Source organism: Diadema setosum, chromosome 2 (assembly GCF_964275005.1).
Source record: "Diadema setosum chromosome 2, eeDiaSeto1, whole genome shotgun sequence".
NCBI lineage: Eukaryota > Metazoa > Echinodermata > Echinoidea > Diadematoida > Diadematidae > Diadema > Diadema setosum.
In genome coordinates, this window is record NC_092686.1 from 12,867,277 (window position 1) to 12,891,178 (window position 23,902).

Here is a 23,902-nt window from a genome sequence, read left to right on the forward strand (position 1 = left end):
GTGATTTAGTACGAATTGCAATAGAAAGCAAACTATGGACCAAACATTATCATAAAGAGAAAAACTACGCGAAATGTAACAGTAACAACTAAAGTAAGTAAACAGATCCACTTTAAGTCCCCAGTACTGGAAAAGGAAAAATTCGACTGAGCATGATTTGCAGTTCTGTCCCCACTGAATTTTGATTAGGTGTTTACACAGAATGTGGTTGTTATAACCGCTCAAATTTCAAGTAACGAATTTCCTTTCTTAAATTTCCTTTCCCAGTTTCGGTCCCTTATAGGGTTATTTGAGACCAATTTGTGTCCGGGACCTTCTGTGAAATTGATTGGGAAAATTATTGAATAAAACATCTGTAAACAAAATGTTCCCTTCAAGTTCACAGAAAAGCTTTACGCTGCTCTCTTCAGCTGGGAAACACAAACTGCGTTGTCTCAACAAAACTGTAAAAACCTGGTAGTGATTAGTACGAACAACAATGTAAAGCAAACTGGGAACCATCCATTACATACAATTGAAGTATACGCGAAGACAACTTTGTAAGAACTAAAAGAAAAGCTCCGAAAAAATGTATCAAAGTTACAGCTATGATAAACAAATCAATGACATTTTGCAAAACAGTCAGATAGTAACATCGGAGTATGAACTATTGTCTTTTTAATCTTTTACTAATTACTCTAAAAAGTGACTAACATGCATATCTGACAGGCAATTTTCACGTAATTTAGAAAGAGACAAATTGTAGGTATATCTTTGTAATGTCAACAGCTTAGAATATGTTGAAGAAAATTAACTCTGAACCAAACACCTTAAGGCAGTATAGGCCCTACAGTCTGTATTGTTATTGATTTTTTTGGGGGATCTATTTATAGCTTGATAATTGTCGTAATGGGGTGTCGGTTACAATGCAGTCTTGGACACCTACGTACTATTAGTATACTTGTATTTGTATGTAGTAGACCTACTGTTGTTCTTGTACAATCCTACCGACATAGCCTACACGCTATCTCTGTACAAAGTAACTGTTGCACTCGTGTGGATCTCCTGGGTGCCTTAGCTAACACAGCAGTGCCGTATACTAGTACCATAATACTAGTATACTGCCACACAGTACCGTACCGCGAGCTGCCCGTGTTTAGCAGCTGTTTTCATGCAGCATGCAGCTACAGCATGCTCATCTCATCATGTGTGTGTGGGGGGGGGGGGGGGAGGGGGAGCCAGTGTGTGTGTACCATTGGTGTGTACATACACCGTATGTACGGTAGGCGTGATAGGTAGCGCGCACACCTACAAGGTACCACAACAGAGTCTCCTACCATTACCATGTACACATACCCTTGTTATATCAAAGAGGCAAAATGCCCAGTGTGCTGCATGCCGAATGAACGCAGTGTGTGTGTGTGTGTGTGTGTGTGTGTGTGTCTGTCTGTGTGTTAGATACACAGTACAGTAGAGTTTTGGTGCGTAAAGTCTGCGGCTCATCTGTGCTCATCCAGCTAGCTTAGAGGTCAACGCACAACTAGTATAATAAAGATCGTAATATAGGATCTTCGATGTCACGCACGTCAATGATTCACGTGTTATAAGTTCACTACATCTTTATGTTGGAGAATTGTCTAACGTTAGTTGATAGAGTCTATAGACCATACATGTATAATCATAGCTAGTCAGTAGGTTTGTATCAGGTCCAGTCTGCTGTAATGCGTACTTATAGTTTCTATTTAGATCTAGATCTCGATCCGATGGAATCCCCCAAATTTTTTGCTTATTTTTCCACTAATGACCTATTCAGAACTTTACCGAATTTCTATAAATGTACCGTACTACGTTCACTATTTGTGTCATATCGATAAAAAAAAGCCTGCTGAGCAGGTGTTTCATTCTATCCTTTTTCATTTCCTTCCTGTCGGTTTCTTCTTTGACCCTGGATGGAAAAAAAATGCCACATCTTGCCATGGAAAGACAACCACCAGGGCTGCCAACATTGGAAACTAGTTGAGAGTGAGACTCCCATAGGCCAGTGCTATAATTTAGGAGTCAAAATGAGTGAGATCAGTAGAAATGCATGCGAATGAAATAAAGTTTTAGAGTGAGAATGGACCAAAATGAGTGAGAGTTGGCAGCCCTACACATGCCATCGTGAAATAAGTTAATATTACAACATGAAATTAAGAAAAAATAGGTGAACAATGAAAATTCGTTTGTAAAATCATAAATCAAAGGTGAATTCTTATGAAGCAACTAAGATGTACACAGCTTTGATAATGAAGCAAGTGAAATCTGAAAACTATTATGTCAACAATTGATATTTGATAAGGAATTCTGACAAAAACTTACTCATTTCATAATGTTCGTATTTGCCTCTTTTTTTTATGGGTAAGAGTATAAAATCATAAACGCCACCGATAAAATGACAGCCAGAATTACAGTCTAATAGGGGCTGAAGGTAGTAGGCCTACAACTCCGTAACAGCTGATTACTTAAATGCATCTTATCCATGGGTAGCTGCAAGAAGGCGCATGGAATTTAGACTTGAATCAAGAACTGTACATGTTATTTTTTTTTTTTTTATTTGAAACAATTTTTCTTAGACTGAAAAAAAAAATTGTATTACGCTTTAAAATATATAGTAAATATATGAAGTAGTTTTATTTGTTATCTTATATAGAATAAGAATTATTGTACAAATTCAAAATACCAGAAGGGCTTTAATAAAGGCAAATTTCGCCCCAAGAATCTGCAGCACACCGTAGGCTTATCAGGGCCCCATTTCATAAAAAGTTTATATGATAACAACTCTTGCTGGAATGTCAATTGTCATGGTAACAACAAGAATGCAGCTTCCTGATTGGCTGTTGCTATGGGAAGTTGCCATTCCAGCAAGAGTTGACATCCTAACATCTTCTATGAAACGGGGCCCTGGTTGAAAGTTTGAAAGTTTATTTGGTGCATTCCTAACGTTGCCAAAATCAAGTGCGTACTCGCGTAAAAGTTCAGAAGTTCGCGTAATACGCGCTGTAGAAAATGTATAGGGTTGGACCTACTACTAATCGACCGCCTAATGTTCATTTGCTTGATAAGAATATTTAACACTGAAATTCACGTAAAAAACTTGACCTACGTGATTGAGAAAATCCAGCTCTATCAAATGCCGTTGTTCCCTTTTCGATTCGAAGTTTCAGTGCAAAAATATCGCCGACGAACTTGCGTGGCCTCGTTTCAGCTCCCCGCGGTAAATCGCGTTTTTAGGATCGACCGCTGATTTTGCATTGACAATGCACGTAAACCGAGTTGTATTGAACACCGTGTTGTACGAAGCTTTTTAGAAGCCTTTTAGAAACTTCCATAGACATTACATTGTGCTGTCATTACGATTCGGTGAAAATATTCATTCGAAATTTTGTCCTTGATTAAAACCATTAATGAACAGTGAATTATCGCGTTTTCCCACACCATCCTAATCTACATTCAAAGCCAATCCATTTTTATGTGCTTTGCGCGCAGAGAAGTGCGTACTCAGTGTTCAGTGCGCGAATTATACGCGGTCGGTTTCAAGAAGGGTGGTCGATATGTACTGTAAAAGTGGAAATTTTCGCGGTGTTGAAATTTTCGCGCATTTCGCGCAACCAGAAACTAGCGCGAAAATAAAAACACGCGAATATTTTTGCTTGCCATACGTTCCTGTGCGTGATGTCTTGATTCCGCGGAATTAAAAACACGCGAAACTCTTCTGACCCGGCCTAGCGCGAAAAATTAGTCGCGCGAAAATATCCACTTTTACAGTAGTGGGGCTACCATACTTAGTAGGCAAAGTCCGCCATTACTAAGTGGTACAATGGCGGGCTCGCGTTTTTTTTTTTGTTTTGTTTTGTTTTGTTTTGTTTTTTTTTTTTTTTAGACGGCACAGATTGGGGCATGGCGCGTATTAAACCTATGGGAAACACGTTGGATTAGGGTTAGGGTTTTAGGGTTAGGGTTAGGTTTAGGGTTAGGGTCCCCAATCTGTGCCGTCTAAAAGAAGACATGAAATCACTGACTCCATTGTCCGCCCATTAGTGGTGGGGAGGAGAAAAATCTCTTTGATAGCTACACAAGCTAGCAGCTGCGTGTTAGCTGCTCGCGCGCTCCACTGTTCTTCAGTACACACTACTGTTGTATGGGTACAGGTAGCTAGTTCACCGATCACATTCCTAGCTCGTGCGAGGAAAAATGAAAGTATAGAATTTCTTCTCAAAACTCGGGCAAACATGAACTTGGAATATACTCATTACATTAAAGCGTCAATACCATTTCAGTGGAGTTTGATTTCGCCATTGTTTGTTTTAGCTCTTGAATGTACGACTTCGTACAACGTATGTCCAATTTGTTTGTGCCTTGGTACCAAGTCACGTGCTGCGCCGCGCGGTGCGTGGTCTATGTTTCGTCGACGATCTGACGACCGCCGGCCGATCGACCCGGCCGGCCCACGCCCCCGCCGAAGAACCGTACAGTACAGTACACACACACACACCATCGCGATCGAAGTTTTAGTGATAGCGAAAACACGCGCGGAGCAGACATGCGGATTACAGTACAGGGTGAATGAGCAGTTAAACGTGCCTGTACCAAATGTATCACGATTGAATGTCAAATCTTTTTCTATGTCTAGCTGCAAATTCGACCTAGGTTATCTAAGCATATGAGATTATGATGCATCATAAAATAGATTAGCCGTAGCATGAACTTGCTTATATGAGAGTTAGTTGACAACGTTGCAAAATAAAAACCCCATTGAATGGAATGTCCCAGAGCCCATTTCGGGCAAGGACCTAGGGCTAGAGGTGCGCTGGAGAACGATGTGGACGCTTCGATTTGCGTGTGGTTAAGATATGTAAACAAATGGATTGGAATAAAAAGGATGTAAGCCTGTGAATAACATTTTTGTTTCACTGCTGCGCAAGCGTTGCATGCCAATATACAGTTCATAAAACAACAATCACAGCTTTAGTCTCCTGCATTTGTCGAAAGGTTCGATGATGAAACTGGCTGTGGTGAAGAAGAACGCACTCTACCGCGATTTACCGTATCCAAATTATTTTATTTTTTTATTTTACGCGGTTGTATGCTTTCGGAACGATAAGAATTTAAACAAAATACATGTAGGTCACCTTACACAAACAACAAAAAGAATTACCAACCCCCATGGAATGAAAGGAACATCAACATGAAGAACAAGTACCAATATGTATGCCATAAAAATGAAATTCAAGCTAAAGAAACTCAGCACCGACAGGCAGAAATGAGCAAGTCAGCGCCGTGAAAACGTGTTTATTCATTACGTTTTTGTGATTTAACGCGGTTGTATGCGTTCGGAACGTTACGAATTAAAACAAAATAGGTCACCTCACACAAAAACAAACAAACAAACAAACAAACAAACACCAACCCCCAAGGAATGAAAGAGACATCAACATGAAGAACAAGCATGCCATAAAAATGAAACTCAAGCTAAAGAAATTCAGCACCGATAGGCAAAAATGACTATGAGCAAGGCAGCGCCGTGAAAACGTGTTTATTCATTACATTTTTGTGATTTAACGCGGTAGTATGCGTTCGGAACGACAGGAATTAAAACAAAATGGGTAACCTCAAACGGAAAAAAAAAAATCGCCAACTCCCAAAAAATGAAAGAGACATCAACATGAAGAGCAAGTATGCCATAAAAATGAAACTCAAGCTAAAGAAATTCAGCACCGACAGGCAAAAGAAGGGCAAGTCAGCGCCGTGAAAACGAATTTGTTCGTTATACGTTTTTTGTGACTTAAGCGCTTGTATGCGTTCGGAACGATAACAAAATAGGTCACCTCACACGAAAAAAAAAAAACAACAACAACAACAACAACCACCAACGCCCAAGGAATGAAAGAGACATCAACATGAAGAACAAGCATGCCATAAAAATGAAACTAAAGCTGAAGAAATTCAGCACCGACAGGCAAAAATGACTCTGAGCAAGGCAGCGCCGTTTAAACGTGTTTATTCATTACGTTTTTGTGATTTAACGCGGTTGTATGCGTTCGGAACGAGAAGAATTAAAACAAAATGGGTCACCTCAAACGAAAAAAAAAAAAAAAAAAAATCGCCAACCCCCAAGGAATGAAAGAGACATCAACATGAAGAACAAGCATATGCCATAAAAATGAAACTAAAGCTGAAGAAATTCAGCACCGACAGGCAAAAATGACTCTGAGCAAGGCAGCGCCGTTTAAACGTGTTTATTCATTACGTTTTTGTGATTTAACGCGGTTGTATGCGTTCGGAACGAGAAGAATTAAAACAAAATGGGTCACCTCAAACGGAAAAAAAAATCGCCAACCCCCAAGGAATGAAAGCAACATCAACATGAAGAACAAGTATGCCATAAAAATGAAACTCAAGCTAAAGAAATTCAGCACCGACAGGCAAAAGAAGGGCAAGTCAGCGCCGTGAAAACGTGTTTGTTCGTTACGTTTTTTGTGACTTAACGCGGTTGTATGCGTTCGTAACGATAAGAATTAAAACAAAATAGGTCACCTCACACGAAAAAAAAAAGAAAGAAAAAAAAATCGCTAACCCCCAAGGAATGAAAGAGACATCAACATGAAGAACAAGCATGCCATAAAAATGAAACTAAAGCTGAAGAAATTCAGCACCGACAGGCAAAAATGACTCTGAGCAAGGCAGCGCCGTGAAAACGTGTTTATTCATTACGTTTTTGTGATTTAACACGGTTGTATGCGTTCGGAACGATAAGAATTAAAACAAAATAGGTCACCTCACACGGAAAAAAAAACAACAAAACAAACAAACCACCAACCCCAAGGAATGAAAGCAACATCAACATGAAGAACAAGTATGCCATAAAAATGAAACTCAAGCTAAAGAAATTCAGCACCGACAGGCAAAAGAAGGGCAAGTCAGCGCCGTGAAAACGTGTTTGTTCGTTACGTTTTTTGTGACTTAACGCGGTTGTATGCGTTCGTAACGATAAGAATTAAAACAAAATAGGTCACCTCACACGAAAAAAACAAAAACAAAAACACCAACCCCCAAGGAATGAAAGAGACATCAACATGAAGAACAAGCATGCCATAAAAATGAAACTAAAGCTGAAGAAATTCAGCACCGACAGGCAAAAATGACTCTGAGCAAGGCAGCGCCGTGAAAACATGTTTATTCATTACGTTTTTGTGATTTAACGCGGTTGTATGCGTTCGGAACGATAAAAATTAAAACACAATGGGTCACCTCACACGGAAAAAAAAAAGAAGAAAAAAAAAGAAAAAAAAATCGCCAACCCCCAAGGAATGAAAGAGACATCAACATGAAGAACAAATATGCCATAAAAATGAAACTCAAGCTAAAGAAATTCTGCACCGACAGGCAAAAGAAGGGCAAGTCAGGCGCCGTGAAAACGTGTTTGTTCGTTACGTTTTTTGTGACTTAACGCGGTTGTATGCGTTCGGAACGATAAGAATTAAAACAAAATAGGTCACCTCACACGAAAAAAAAAAGAAAGAAAAAAAAAATCGCCAACCCCCAAGGAATGAAAGAGACATCAACATGAAGAACAAGCATATGCCATAAAAATGAAACTAAAGCTGAAGAAATTCAGCACCGACAGGCAAAAATGACTCTGAGCAAGGCAGCGCCGTGAAAACGTGTTTATTCATTACGTTTTTGTGATTTAACGCGGTTGTATGCGTTGGGAACGATAAGAATTAAAACAAAATAGGTCACCTCACACGGAAAAAAAAACCACCAACCCCCAAGGAATGAAAGAGACATCAACATGAAGAACAAGTATGCCATAAAAATGAAACTAAAGCTGAAGAAATTCAGCACCGACAGGCAAAAATGAGCAAGCCAGTGCCGAAAATACGTGTTTATTCATTAGGTTTTTGTGATTTAACGCGGTTGTATGCGTTCAGAACGATATCAATTAACTGTACGAGCTGAAATTTTCGCGTACAGATATTTTTGCAAATCTAGAGCTACTTGGGGGACGTTTTCGCGTGTTGTTTATTTCGCGGTTGCGAGGGTCTAAGTAAACTAACCTTAGTTATTCGCGTGTTGTTATTTTCGCGGTTCAAAGACGATTCGCGAAATTCGCGAAAATAAAACCACCGCGAAAATTTCAGCTCGTACACTAAAACAAAATAGGTCACCTCACACGAAAAACAAAAAACAAAACCCAACAACACCAACCACCAAGGACTGAAAGAAACATCAACATGAAGAACAAGTATGCCATAAAAATGAAACTCAAGCTAAAGCAATATTCAGCACCGACAGGTAAAAATGAGCAAGTCAACGCCGAAAATACGTGTTTATTCATTTTTGAATACATCACCCCTTCTCAGTGACACCTTAAAACTATAAAAGCACACGTGTTTTCTTCTTTTTCTTCAATTAACAGTCAGTTATAAAGCTCTTTCACTTTGAGTCAATATCATGGCGCGGCCCGATGTGGATCGCATTGCAGTGTGAGCGCGGGCGCGAACATACAGATAATGAAATGTTGCCCGCAAGATGGCGCTATTCCACAATAGTGAAAGGGAGGGGAATATTTTGCTGTACAATGTGTACGCGTTGCGAACGCGTATGGCAAAACGCAACGCGGAAAGTACACGTACCTACGCGTTTTTGGGGTAACGCGTAGGTAAGTTTAACGTGATCAGCACTGTAATCCTGAATGGAATGTATTCTTTGTAATGTGCATGCCACATTTGGGGATAATCTCATAATCCCTTCACAGAAGTTTCAATAGAGTTTGAAGAAAGCACACTAATAAACAATTTCAAACTTTTTTGCAACCATGTGAGACAACAGAGTGTCATTTAGTGCATTTTGATAGCCCTCTAACTTCAAAGACCTTGTTCTTTATCATAATTTTCCCAGAGGCTGGGTTTCTACCATACAATGTATTCGTATCAGGTGGTCAGAAGCATGCAATTTTCACAAATTCTACAAAATGTTTAAGTTGGAATCTCTCCTATCAAAATTAGACATATTGAAATAGCCTATCATGCAAACATTTCATTTTTTTTTTTGGTGAAATCAAGTCAGAAGTATATCAGGCAATATCATGATAAATTTCAAGTGATGATGTTGTACTTCATTGCCCTGGTTTTGTTCATGACCAGCACTGTCCGCTTCCGCTGGTACCAGGGCTCCTATGGAGCTGCCGATACTCCCAAACAGTGGGCCCTTGATGGGGTCTACATTGGTCCCAGGTGCCCCCTCAACTGCAACGGCCATGGAACCTGTGTGGATGGGATCAGCTGCCGCTGTGACCCAGGTTACGGGGGACCATCTTGCTATGCCACTGCCGCAAATCCTTTCTTTCTGAAGGAAGCATTCGAAGGTACATGTAACATATTCTCAGTCTTGTCGCTCTTGCTTTTAGGGCTGTTGAATTTGGATCCAGTTCAACCCTAATCTGGCTGGGCTTTTTTGGCTATGCTAAAACTGGAGGGGGCAGATTCGCCCCCCCCCCTCCTCCCCCCCCCCCACCCACCGGCCATCAGTGGTGCGACAAAATTTGGCATGCGTGACACCCACGTCATAATCTACAAGATTGTGTCATCAAATTTTTTTGAAGCAATCGATTTTTAATTTCAATTAATTAATTATGCAAATTAAGCTCAAGATCATATTTCATACATGTGTATTGGATCTAATTCCCTTATGCATGTTTATTATCTTTGACATGAACATTCAACTGTACACGTGTACATTAAAACTGTTATTTTTTGCTCCCTCTGTATTACTCACATGCATTTCCAGTTTCAATCATTACTCTGTATGTTTTGTTTAATGAAGTGAAAATTAACACTGGAATTGAATTGAAATCATGCGATGATACTCTCTGCTGACTAGATTGATGCCCCTAAACATTCTGTAACAGATATTTCAACATGTGCCATATAGGAGCAGAGAAAGTTTGACCCTTTGTTTTACTTAGTGATTTCCAGTGACCTGTGGCATTGTTGACCACCTCCTACCCCTCACAGGTGTCCTGGACCCCAGGAAGTTCTCCCAGTGGAGTGGTGCCGAGATCACCCAGAAGTGTGGCACCCTGATCACGGGGAAGAGCCTCCACTTCACTGGGCCTGGTAGGAGAATGCTCACCACAGTTGACATGGACCTCACCATGGCCAGGTGAGGAATAGCCACCTTACATATCTAATTGATTGTCTGTTTGTCAGTTAGTGAGATAGGTTTGCAGATAGAAAGATTTATTGTAGATAGGTAGATAGGTAGATAGATAGATAGATAGATAGATAGATAGATAGATAGATAGATACAATTTTAGATACATCTGTAGATAGATAGATAGATAGATACAATTTTAGATACATCTGTAGATAGATAGATAGATGGGTCGGTACAATTTTAAGTATAAGTAGGAAGGTACATTGTACGTACCTGTAGCTACAGTAGGTAGCTGGCAGCTGTAGTTACAATGGAGGAAGATAGATAAATAGAAAGTGACAGAGAGAAAGAGATAGAACGAAACCTTTCTTTTACAGAATATCATTCAAATGTCGCAAAAATTACACTCATGGTATCATAAACTATCATATCAGAATCATCTAGTTCTAGTGTAATCAAAACTATGAAGTGGAAATCAAAAATCAAGCAGTTGGTATGGACTGAGTGAAAATTGATTTTCTTGATCCCTTCAGCAATAGAATGGCAAGGAACTTTGCCCATAGTTTCAATTTCATCTGAGAAGAGCTGCTGTGTATTTTCTTACCAATAAAGGGCTGCATTTCATTGACAAATGTTTGAATATGGTATTAAATGAAACAGTAAAGTAAGGGTACAATGTACAATTTGTGTACAAAACAACAGAGCATGCACGTAGTGTTGCAATTATCATTTGGTGTTAACAGTCGTATGCAGTGATAATGAGTGAGCAATTTTATGAGAAACATGATCCACTGGGGATGATAGGACCTAAAGGGAATCTTGAGAAGTTTGCTTCCGTTGGGGCTCTGTGAGATGTGATCTTAGTGTTGCAACTTTTGGTTATGCAACCCTGTTTACATATTGTTTCTGCATCCTCTCTGCTTGTAGCACCATCAGCTTCTATATCCGTCTTGGTTGCTCCCAGCGGCCCCCGTCCCACAAGAACCTTCCCGTCATCCTCCAGTTCTCCGTCGACGGTGGCATCACCTGGGACGTCGTTGAGGAGATGACCTTTGACTCCTCCAACCACGCCCCGACCTACATGGCCCTCCAGCTGCCCAGTGGTGCCCACTCGAATGCCACCAGGCTCCGATGGTGGCAGCCGTCCCAAGGCGGGGCTTACATCGATGAGTGGGCCATTGATCAGGTAGGCATCCAACAAGTTTCTGCATGTTCATTCAAAATTAATGACATTCTTGGTTGAGTTGCTTTTTTTTTTTGGCAATTTAGGGCACTCTGTCATTAAGTTGCAATGAAAAAAAAAATCTTACAGGTTACCTAGAATTTCTTTCTCTGATCAATATTCTGATGTTGTACAATCAAAGTATACTTCTGCTCCAGTGAGCATTTGTGGACAATCAATAATAATCTATGACATGCAAGTCTTTCATCTATTCATTTTCATTATTAAAAGATCCCACTTTTGGTTGGTAAATACAGTTATAGTTATAGTTATCAGAATTGATATACTTATTAAAGTTGTTATTATTATGCTTATTGTACAGTTACAATTATCAATAGAATTATTTCAGTCTTTCAACATCACCTCATTCTTTTCTTCTTTTTTTTTCCAGCAGTGCTCAGAATTTTGTCACATGTTCTGGGATTTCATGCACAATTCTTATCACCTGCTTTCTCCAGATCTTTGTTGGAGGTTACATCCACGGCCAGCGTGTGCTTGAGGACGACTTCACCACATCCTTCCAGAACGATGGAGACCAGTACTTCACATACCATGACCAGAACTGGCTCATCTCGCCCGGGAGTACACTGGGGCAGGTAGATATATGAAAACCTAAATTTCTCCATTGTATTTGCATTATGTAAAAATACATGACTGCATAAGGGAGTTCCAGATTTAGTTGAACATGATGAGATCACAAGTACTGTCATGCACACATTTTTGAGTTGATCATATTGAAATCAAAATTAACACAGCAGCAACATGTTATTACACTATACTTTTACCCCTAGACACTGAGCTTGAAAACATGGAAGTCTATTTCAGCTTTGTTTCCACTGAATATCTGCAGTGAGGGTGTTGCAAGAAAGTTGCAATGAATCCAAAATCCCTCAAATTAATTGCAAGTAACAGTCGATTCTCTTGTAAGAAATTTGCTGGTAATTGCAAATCCCCCCGAATTAATGGCAACTCTTGCTATTAATGTTTGTCATCGATTGCAACTCAACTTCCTTGCAATGCCCCCTATGAGTGATACAAATGTTGAAATAGGAATCTTAGTTATTGTTGTGTGGCTTCTTTTGTTTTTTCTGCAGGTCTGTGGAGTTTCCCACAATGCCCTCTACTTCTCCAGTAATGAGCTGATGCGGTACACGGTGACATCTGACGTCATGGTAACGGAGCACACTTTCCTCCAGTTTGAAATAGCCTTGGGGTGCTCTCAACCACGAGCTTGTTATGGTGGGTTTTGCTTGCTAAGTACAACCATTTAAGATATAGTCTCTGCAACAAACAGAAATTACATGTGCTGAATTCCAGGACCAGTTGCAGCAATTCACATAGCGTAGCAAGAGTCTGTGTTCAAGAATATTTGTGTTTTGTGTTCCTGAATGGTATGCAATTAACCTGCAAATCCTTCAAAAACATATCATTAGTTCTGTTTACTGATGTTCTTCCATATTACACAAATAACAGCATTTCTCTGAGTATTTATCTGCATATTTGACCAAAGTTAGTGTACAACATATTTCAAATGTTCATGCAAATGACATTCATGGAATCCAACTTTGTAGCCACAAGGTGGGTATAAAGTTCAAAGTTCAAAGTTCAAAGTTTATTTCATTTTTCAACAAAAAACATATGTTTCACTTCATTTTGTAACAGAAAATAAGGTAAGTAGAACATAGTGAAATAAAAAGATTATAACAATTGAGGACCTAAAGTAATCATACATTGTATTGCAAGAAAGAAACATAAGTGATCAAAGCGAAATACATGTATACCGTTGTTTTAAATGTGAAAAATGGAGGGACCCACTAAAAAGACAGAGCTTGTAGTATGTGGGTCCCTCTGGAGAGGAACATGAACGAAAAGATCCTAAATTGAACCGTCATATATACAAACAGATAACAAAGTGGAAGAAGTCTGGAAGCCCACTAGAAATTAGATTAACAAATAAATACATTTACATAGACGCGAACTAACATAAAACAGGACTAGACAGCAGGACAACTACTAAAGAAAAGGTTGTAAAGGACAAAACGGGATGGACAAGACTGACGAACTGAAGACAAAATAGCAGACAAGAATGCAAACAAGAGACAGAAACAGTAACAGAACAACAGAAACAACAAACATTAACAGCGATCTTCGGCAGAAGCATGCCGAGAGAAACAGAAGATACACCATAGTTGCTGGGGAAAGCGAAATTTTGACGCCTTGAAGAAAGACAAGAAAATAGAAAATAGAGGGATATATGAACCGAAGTAGCACACGGAGAGTCAGCTACTAGACTCTATGGGTAAAAAATGGCATAGATGACAACATTGCAAACCTCCAGGGGGAAAAATACCGTTAATTCTTCGAATAGGGGACAAAGTAACAAGAGTGAGAAACACTATGGACTACATTGAGCAACTTTGGAACATTTTCTCCACTTGTGTAGTACTATAAGAGCACATTTTTTTTTTTACCTCCGCCAAGGGAGGAGGTTTGATTGTTTGTTTGTTTGTTTGTTTGTCCGTGTTCAAAATAACTCAAAAGTAGTGAACGCATTTGGATGAAACTTGCAGGAAAGGTTTAGAATGATACAAGTAACAGATGATTAAATTTTGGTAGTGATCCAAGAATTTTTTGGGAATTTATTAAGGATTTTTGATATTTTGACAGGTAGGTTCAATGAACTTGGGAGTTCATGCTGCGTGCACTAGAGTGCGTGCTCTACTTTTCTGCCAGGGCTAGGTGCGCCGTGCAGCTGAGGGTTTATGACGTAACAAAGGCTTTTATATTGGGAAATCGGACGACTTTCAGCACACAATGCTATAAGTACTGTACGTATGGGTGGAAATGACTAATATCTCTGTGGAAGAACAAGATCAGTGGTGGAAATGAGTTGCATGCTTGGCGGAGGTCTGTGCTCTCAGAGTGCTTCTCTATAGTTTTTTTTTTTTTTTTTTTCATTGCACGAGTCATATTTCACACTTGGCTGAGTAAGGTAAAATCGTCACGACAACTGAGGGAGCATTTCAAACAGCTCACTGCTATCATGGCATTTAAGAGCTTTGGCAGCACGACTCATATCTATGGTAGATGGTAACTGACCCATGTCAAGACAGAAAATGCACTTATGCAATAGGACAATTCTTAGTGAACTTTTAGAAAACTGCAAATGCCACAACAGCTATACCTCCTACAATACCTATGTCAAGATCAAAGATATAAAATTGTATCATTACATATAGGGAAATAAAAATTTACACGCTTTTATTTTTGCGCTAGCTTCAAGACACCCAAAATTCTCTAGAATTTTCACACTGCAAAAATGTCAATTTTTACAGTATCAATTTCTTGTATAGGTGGAGGTGGCACAACATTTTGCTCCTGTGACAGTTGCTCTGGTCTTATTTTCTCCAAGGACTTCAGGTTAGGGTTAGGGGTTGTGATAGGGTTTTAACTTAACCCGTTCCTTCCGCAATTCTCTGAGTGCCTTTAATGCCCCCCAACGAGGTCTTTTCGCCCGTCGACAGAGAGGCACACAGGTTGGTAATACAGCTGTTTGAAGGCAGTCAAGCGGTTCATTGTGTCCCCCTTTCTACGGTCAACTACATGTGCCCGTGAACAATGGAAATATCGATCGGGTGCGAGCAAAGAGATTTTTCTCCTCCCCACCACTAGAGGACGGACTCTACAATGGAGTCAGTGATTTCATGGGGGCCGCCATAGCTCACTTAACAATGGCGGACTTTGCGTACTATGTATACATTTCTACAGCGCGTATTACGCGAACTTCTGAACTTTTACGCGAGTACGCACTTGATTTTGGCTGCTCCTCGGTTGCTCGTTTGCTAGCGTGTTAGCACGAGGGGTGAGCCTACCGTTGTACCTCCTCGTTGTCATCCAATGCTCCCCTTGCGCTCACAAAACAATAGTACAGGGCGTATGAAGACTTCGCACTCTAGCAGTCACTGGGGAAAATCTCTTTGGGTGCGAGGTATGAATAGAGCGTGCGCTGATGAGCTCTCAGAATCTTTTGTTCTATGCAAAACCAGGTACCTGAATGAGGTGACTGGGGTCAGCGAACCTGCATTTCTAACTGATCTCAGCCTTGATCATTATGTACATGTTCATACGAGTTTACAGCAGAACAAGCAAAACACTAAATCAGGAAAAGGTACATAATACTGTAAAACCCCTTTTTTAAACAGCAGGAGAACAAATCCTGATAGAATAAACTCTGATCTTTTTATCAAACCCACTTTTCTGAGCATTTTAACACAAAGAAACATGGATTTAGGTCACTGAAGCAGGCACCCTTGTCTTCATTTTGGGAACCTCGTAAACCAGGTTCCCGTAAGGAACGGGTTAAGTTTGATGTGAGGATTAGGTTTAGGTTAGAGCTGTGTTTGTGGGTGGAATTCATGTTTGGCTTACCGTGCAGATATATCATGGGAGCAATTGTCACAGAAGCAATTGCCAGAGGAGCAAATGTCTTGAACCATTAGTGAAAACCTGTGCTGAAGACCCGTTTGCTTCATAATTGCTACAGGTGTGTTGCTGGAGTATTCACTGGACATGGGAAAGACTTGGGAGCCGCTGTACACCGAGTGTTTCCCATCTCAAGTTGAGTGCTCCTCCTATCGCCTGAGGAGTGTCTTTCTTGCAGATGTCCACTACGGATGGAACAGGGTCACCATACCACTGCCTCAGTACACAAGGTTTGTATATATTTCAGGTCTGCTGATATGTCTTTTCTTCGAATCTACAAGTCTAAAATTTGAGTGGAGCTATAAATCCAAATCATTACATACATGTATATACACCTGTACATGTACATTGTACATGGTGTTATAATAGTGATATTCAGTTAAAGTTCTCTGCATTTCTTATTATTGTGGATCAATCAAAGTACTATCTTTCTTTCTTTAAAATGTCTTTAAATATACATTTAATTCTATGGTATTCATGCTAATTTTAGGGGCTCAGGAAATACACATGTAATTTATGTAATGTCACTTCAAAGCAGCATTTGACGTCTGCCTGTTCCTCATTCACAGGCTTTGATTTTTAATCCCCCTTCTGCCCTGCAAGGTCCAAGAGTACTCGCTTCCGATGGAGTCAGCCACCCCGCTTTGACCCAGGTCATGTGTGGGCTCTCAGCAACGTCTACATAGGGTCAGAGTGCAATGACCTCTGTTCGGGTCATGGTTCATGCAGTGTTGGTAGCTGTGTGTAAGTACATTGGTCGAATTCCAGATGTTAGCCGACAGGTTAAATCCAATTCATTATAGCTTCATAGAAAAGAATTTATAGAAGACTAAATGTTATCTTCTTTCTTTTTTTTCTTTTTTTTTTTGGTCTTCTGGATACTTTCAGCATCATTTATCATTTAGATGATTACTTTTGTTACATAGTGAAAGGTTAAAAAAAAAAAAAGCACTGAATTAAGATATTGTGTTCACATCACATTTATTTTTTTTGCTTAAATATGTAATACTTTTCATGACTAGAAATCTCCAAAACAAGGGGATAAGTCTATCCCTATCTGGAAAATAATCTGTGAAAATTAAACAATGGTTTTCTTCCTTTTGTAATTTTTCTTATTGTTTTTTTTTTAATCATTTGATGCCCTTCCCATCGTATTATTGTTGAATATGTTATGCTGCTATTGCCTAGTATTTTTTCTTTAATCCAAAATCTGTAAATATGTGCTATATGCAGTTATGTTTTGCTGTATAAGATTTAAAATAGCATAGAGATAGAAGAGAGAAATATGTATATTTGCATAGTTTCTAGTCACTAGCATGGCAGTACATGTACATCACATGCAGCGAGAATATGTTAATGTGCATATACAATGTATGTATGAAAGATGTGCAGTGCATGGTGAGTATGCCATTGAAGAAGTCTGCCCTATTAAAAACCAATGAATCTTTCATTGCAATGCAGGTGTGACTGGGGCTGGGGAGGACCGTCCTGCCGCCGTCCGTTGTCTCGCCTCGGTCAGTCTCTCCGCGACACATTTTCAACGAACCTCATCTCGCTTGCCGACCATTGGTCAAAGGTCAATGGAGCGGTCATTTCGGACTTGTGTGGACCAGTGGCCTCTGGGACCTACCTCCACTTCAGGGAGGTAATACAAGATATGTAGTATCTCTGTAATGAAGTGAATTTTTATTCGTCATATTTTTCCACCGTGTGAAGTTTTATGGCCTCTTGCTCTCTCACACATATGTAAACACCAAATTGAGAAAAAGAAAATCCAAAGCAAATATTTAACCAAAGAATTAAGTGCTAGACGTAGTATTACAGTCACTACAGTGAAGGCGTAGTGCATCAACAATATAACAATGAAAGCTTGTTCTCATATTATATGAGCAACACACAAATGCATAAATGGCATCATGCATGATCATCATTTGCTATTGTTTGCCCAGTAGCCTGTCCTGTGAAGGTAGGGCATTCAGTGGAGGTCCTGCATACGTGTATGTATACGGGCTATTCATGATTCATGCTCGTAAAAAATCCCACTTACACATTATTGTAGTTCATTCATCTCAAAGAGCAGGGTACTAAACTTTGTGAAGTGGTGTACTCACCCACATACCCACACAGAATATGGGCATAATACGACCCCTCATAGCAAAAGGTGACTATAGCAATAGTCGGCAAACTGTATCAAACAGGCATGTTGTGCCATACAAAGAATTAGAAGAAGAATATGTTTGCCAGTTGTGATCCAAGATGGATACGATACAAGAAACACACATGAATAAAGAGATTGCTTTATGTCGTCCTCCAATTAAAAGCATGTGAAAGCTTATGTTGACAGAAACATACCAACCGACATATTACACTAAGTCCAGTATACTCTGATTATACAGAATATGCATGTGCATGTATCTCCCATTTTCAAAACTGCCAGATTTCTCAGTATACATGTACATTACACAATCACATGCTCAGAAAAGAATAAATAATGCAGAAATACATATCTTTTCTACAAGACTGCAGTATTCAACAATTACAGATGTGGTTGATAAAATAGCTGTATTATTCTTTTCTTTCTTTGGTGAAGTCTTGCACAAGGCAGCTCATTACATCTGACCTGGACCTGACAAGTGCTGACTACATACAATTTTACTTCCGGTTTGGCTGCCTTGGGGCGCCAAGTGATAGAGATGAGGGCGTTCTTCTGGAGTACTCAGTGGACGGAGGAATTTCTTGGCGTCTGATCACAGAGCTGTATCACCACCAGTACCAGCAATCAACGTAAGGAAGAGTTCAACATAAGGGTTGGTATAGTCACCTACAGAAGGGAAGATTCAATGCATAAGAGTCAGCAGTCAACCAACATAAGAGATATAGTCAGTGCATAAAAGTTAGCAGTCAATCAATATGAAAAAAGTCAATGCATAAGAGTCAACTGTCACCCGAAGTAGGGAAGAGTCAATGCGTAAGATCTTGAGTTACCAATCAACCAACCTAAAGCATGTCATTGCATAAGAGTTTATAGTCAGCAAGTGCAAGAAAGAGTCAATGTATGATAATAAGAAGTCACTGCATGAGAATTAGCATTCAAGGAAAAGTCATTGCACAAGTGTGAGTAGACAAACAATGTAAGAAAGATCTAATGCACGAGAGTGGCCAAGTAGCCAGCATATCACATCTGTAAGAGAGTCTGATTGTGATCAGTTAACCAAGATGAAAATCAATGTATATCAGTGATATCTCGTCAATGAAGATAGGAAAGAGTCGGTACTTATTCTAGTTATAGTGAATAGTCAACCAAAGCAAGAGGGATCCATGCAAAATAATAAAGTGTACATTGTAGTTTTATCTTGCTGTATTGATTCTCATTTATCTTGCTGTATTGATTCTCATTTTCCTTTCATTTGCTTGATATGCCCATGTGTTCCATGTGCTGTGAGTACGTGTTTACCTTTCTGAGTATTTCAGTACTACTTGCCAGAGATCCAAATAAGCAGCTGATTTCACATGCAGGAAATCATTGTCTTAATCAACAGCTTTGTCTCGCTGACACTTCCGTTGGAGGCAAGATACAACGGCACACGACTGAAATGGTGGCAGCCCACTCACGGGGGACTGAACAATGCCGACTGGGCCATCGACAATGTCTTCGTAGGGGGGTCCGCCACCCTGCCACACCTCCTGAGGGACTTGTTTGCCACTGAGCAGCTGCAGGAGCACTGGCTGTTCTCCGATAATGCGGCCGTGGGAAGGTTCTGCCAGTCTGCAGCGTCGTCAGGGGAAACGGGAGGAGGAGATTTGCTGGGAGGAGGATTTGTCTGGACCGGATCGATGGACCCCTCAGAGAGCTCATCTCTGACGACCCATGACCTTGTGCTGGAAGCTGGAGATGTCCTGGAATTCAAGGTTTGTTTGTCCATGCAATCGTGAGATTTTTCTAATATCTTGTCTTTGTGAGTCATTCCAGGTCTTTTTCATTTTGTACTGGTCTTTTCAGGTTAGGATAAGTGACTTATGTTTCCTCTCTCTCTCTCACTCTATCTCTTCAAATGAGTTTATCTTATCTTTCATATATCTATCTCCATCCATCTATCTATCTATCAGTCTGTCTATCTATCTGTCTGTCTGTCTGTCTGTCTGTCTGTCTACATGTATCTACAGTATATGTCAGCTATCTATCTCTCCATCTATCTATCTATCTATCTACCTATTTTATATATACATGTATCTCTACCTACATGTAGCTTTCTATCTGTCTGTCTCTCTTTTTTTTTTTGGCTCCATCTCTACATGTATCTTCCTCATGCTTCCTTTTTACCCCCCTTTCTCTTTTGTCTTGCCCACTGGTTTAACCTTAGTGCTCAGTGCAGTGATCTGATCTCTACCTCTTGTAAATTATGGCCATACGTCATATAATGAGCTTTACATAGGTTGATTATGACACTATGGTTCTAACATGTGAGTCTTTAGTATCCTTTAGCTCCTATGCTTTCACAGAATTTACAGATACACAAAGCATTACATTGTCTCTCAGCTAGGAAGTGTGGGAGATTTGTAGATACTCTCTTACTGAGTACTAGAGAGTAAGTAAAGAAGTAGAAATGTCAAAAGATTGCATCTGTATTTAAAACATCTAGTCTTTTTCACGTGAGAAGAGGATTTACAAACAACTTTGTTTAATGCTTCTCTGTTCAAAATACTTTTATGTGCAGATAAGTGTGGGCTGCAATGCATCATGGGACAGCCCCATCCAACCTGTCGAGCTGTTCTACTCCACTGACAATGGAATTGGCTGGACACTGGTCACCCGGCAGTGTTTGCCCTCTGATCCCCGCTGTGACGGGGAGGTGACCCCTCCCAGTATCTTCTACTCTTTCCCGGGATGGCGCCGCGTCATTATTCCCCTGACAAGCAGGATGACAGGAAGGTATTGCAGTTAACACAGGTAGCTTAGACATGATTGGTTTAGAAGTTGGTTTAGAAGTTTATGAATTCGCAGTTGTCTTGTAGTTGCATTAACTTGAATTTCAGGCTTTTCAACAATTCCAAAAAAAAAAAAAAAAATCATTTTTCATGAAAATTACACATTCTATCAATTTGATGAGGACATACAGTGTATGTTAAGGGTAGTAATTATTCCCCTGGCTTTCTGAAAGCGGTTAGGCAAGTGCTCTTTCATTATGTTTGAAAAATTCATTTTTGTGGAATTCCCTTTATATTTTCTTTATATTGTTGTCCACACATGACGTCATAACTTTAGTAATCTCCTCATCCAGTGGTTCCAACACCAAAACTTAAAAGATTCATAACTTTTGCATCTATTGTCCAATTTTCCCAAACTTTCACTGATGTGTTCTACTAATGTTGCTGCTTTCACTCAGTCCACTTTTCTCTTTGGGTTTGGGTTTCTTTTAATAGAGGAGTGCTAATGGAATCAACTGTGTTTCAAGCTGCAAAGCAATGATTAGGGATGGGATCTTATATGACACACATAGGATAGAGGTGGTTAGATGGTAGGTGATTGTCATTGATATACATCTATGGAGGATTTTAGTCATGTTGATATAATTATTGATTCTCTTGAATTAAGGAGAGATCACTGACAGTTTTCTCCCATGATGCATCCCTGTGTTGCCAGGCCGCTGAGATTCCGCTGGTACCAAAGGGCGGCCTCCTCCACGCAGAGTGGCCCCCAGCGTTGGGCTCTGGATGACGTGAGGATTGGCAGACCCTGTGCCAACATGTGCAGCGGTCACGGGTCGTGTGACTACCCAGTGTGCATCTGCGACCAAGGATTCTCGGGAGATTCCTGCGAGATAAGCTCTGGACTGCAAGTAGGTTTAGTCTCCCTCGACCAGGCCACTATTGCTCATTTTTCCTCTCACCTTCTCATCTCAATTACTTTAAACACAGAAATTTTCAAAGTACATTATCTTTATTTTACTTTTACATTTTATTCATTTTTATTTTACACTACTTCTGGTTAGCGAAAATTCTAAAATGTCTAAAAATATCTTCACAATTTTCTGTGCACATTTTGAATGGGTTGACAATAGCGCAGCGCGAATTCAGGAACCTGCAAATATATTTTTGAGCCTTTCAGCGCAAAAATATCAATGTTCACAGTATGAGCTAAATTTGCTGCTCCAAAGTTGTGCTTGTTATACGCAGCCATGGTCTTTAGGATGCTCTGACTGTTTAATACATAGAAACAAGTCTTCCTTGTTGTCTAAGCTCTGTGATTTAATATTTACAATATATATTTGATGATGTGTATGTGAGTAGTAGTTTTGAGGCTATGTATTTGGCAATTTAAAGAAGTACAACCGTATTTTGAACCTCTTGCATTATTTGATGACATTGTTGAATTAGTGACTCAATATCACCATCCCTCTTAATATCAGCCAGGTCCTTAACCATCTTTAAGCAGTATACTCTAATGGATTTAGACTGACTGCTATGATAGCTGTTGCATATTTACTGCCTTTTGCACTGTCTTGAGATATCTCTTCCGTTAAAAATTTCTCGGCCAATATTTGAAGTTTGGGGAAGCTGTTAAGATGTGAACTCAAATTCTCTGCAAAAAACAAACAAACAAAACAAAAAACAGGAGAAAAAGAACAGATTTGAGAGAACAGATCATACATGTACTATTATGTGTATGTAAAGTGCTACCAAATGTGGGCAGAAATTGTGGCATGTTGATGAATGAATGAATCGCACATAAATGTTTGTTGGACGTAGACTCCAATTTTCAGCTATTATCAAATTTGATCCTGATTTTCAGACCTTCCTGCGAGATGAGATTGTTGGTGTTGAGATGAAGAGAGAGGACTGGTCTCTGGTCCAGGGTGGGGTAATCACCAAGGGGAGCAGTGCCCAGACCTGCGGGGTGCTGAGGGAGGGGCGCTCCCTCTACTTTAGTGGCAATGGTACCAGACTCGCGGAGACCGCCCCCTTGGATCTCAGGAGTGCCAGGTGAGTCTGTGTGTCATTAGATCCAAAGCTTTTAAAGTTCTAACCTTTGTACAATATAGATTGGCTTGGTACACTAGTACTCATGATTTCTTGTCTCAGATGACATCAACAACTTGTCTCTCTTTTAACCTGTTGGAGATGAATCCCAAGAATACTTGGGCAGGTGTCTACTGGAAATGCATGTTATAGCAAATTCAGTCCGTCCTCAACGGGTTAAACATGTGCTCATTTAAAAATGTATCTAAGCTTTTATACTCCGCTGTGTTCGTCTCGTTCTTTTGGCCATTTAAGTGTTTTTGTTAATGAGTTGCATAATCATTTACAAGCAGTATTGACAATTTAGCAGTCAAAACTTATCTTATTGAATTTTTTCCCCCTCATCTTGAAAAAAAAAAAAAAAAAAAAAAAAAACCGACCAATGTCTGAATCCATATTGAAAAGTTGTGATTCGGGAATAGCCAATCATGTTCATCTTGCTTGTTCTCTTGTGCATCAGATTTGTCCAGTTCTACTTGGTGATTGGCAGCCAGGATAATTTAGCCACCTGTCTTACAGCACGTGAAAGGTCAGAGTCGGTCCTCCTGCAATTCTCAGTCGATGGAGGTAAGGCCATCACTCCGTCTAGACTCTCATTGTTTTATCGAAAGTTTTTCATCAGATTTTTACAAACCATCCACTAAACTGAATATTCTTTTTGTACTCTTTTAATTCCTTGTTTGTGTAATGAGAACTGCTGCAACTAAGAGTTACACAAGGAGAAAGCAGTTATCAAACTTTGTAGCTTCTGACTTTAGAATCAGTTGGGAGTATAATTGAGCCTCTCTTTTCCAATAACACAATTTCTTTAAAACAATCAGTTTCATAAGAATTATGTATGTGTATATTGTTGTAATACATAGTATGTTTTGTTTTCATTGAACTTGTATTGGCAACAAAAACAGGCTATTGTAAATAAAATTTCATTCAAATTGGATTGAAAAAATTACAGATTTAAAATCTTAGGAGGCAGTGGTAGATGGATGCTAATTTGATTTAGAGAGA

General features: G+C 39.7%; 1 protein-coding gene across 1 annotated transcript in view; it reads left to right on the forward strand.

Annotated features, from left to right (window-relative positions):
* Positions 1 to 23,902, forward strand: part of LOC140238466 (reelin-like) — a 103,233-nt gene that overhangs the window by 69,313 nt on the left and 10,018 nt on the right. Inside the window, exons 36-49 of the mRNA XM_072318371.1 lie at positions 9,165 to 9,385; positions 10,035 to 10,182; positions 11,104 to 11,362; positions 11,857 to 11,994; positions 12,493 to 12,637; positions 15,942 to 16,110; positions 16,484 to 16,624; positions 17,342 to 17,525; positions 18,471 to 18,664; positions 19,420 to 19,789; positions 20,596 to 20,810; positions 21,522 to 21,717; positions 22,671 to 22,861; positions 23,358 to 23,464. Of these exons, the coding sequence (XP_072174472.1) occupies positions 9,165 to 9,385; positions 10,035 to 10,182; positions 11,104 to 11,362; positions 11,857 to 11,994; positions 12,493 to 12,637; positions 15,942 to 16,110; positions 16,484 to 16,624; positions 17,342 to 17,525; positions 18,471 to 18,664; positions 19,420 to 19,789; positions 20,596 to 20,810; positions 21,522 to 21,717; positions 22,671 to 22,861; positions 23,358 to 23,464 (2,678 nt within the window). The remainder of the gene's footprint in view (positions 1 to 9,164; positions 9,386 to 10,034; positions 10,183 to 11,103; positions 11,363 to 11,856; positions 11,995 to 12,492; positions 12,638 to 15,941; positions 16,111 to 16,483; positions 16,625 to 17,341; positions 17,526 to 18,470; positions 18,665 to 19,419; positions 19,790 to 20,595; positions 20,811 to 21,521; positions 21,718 to 22,670; positions 22,862 to 23,357; positions 23,465 to 23,902) is intronic.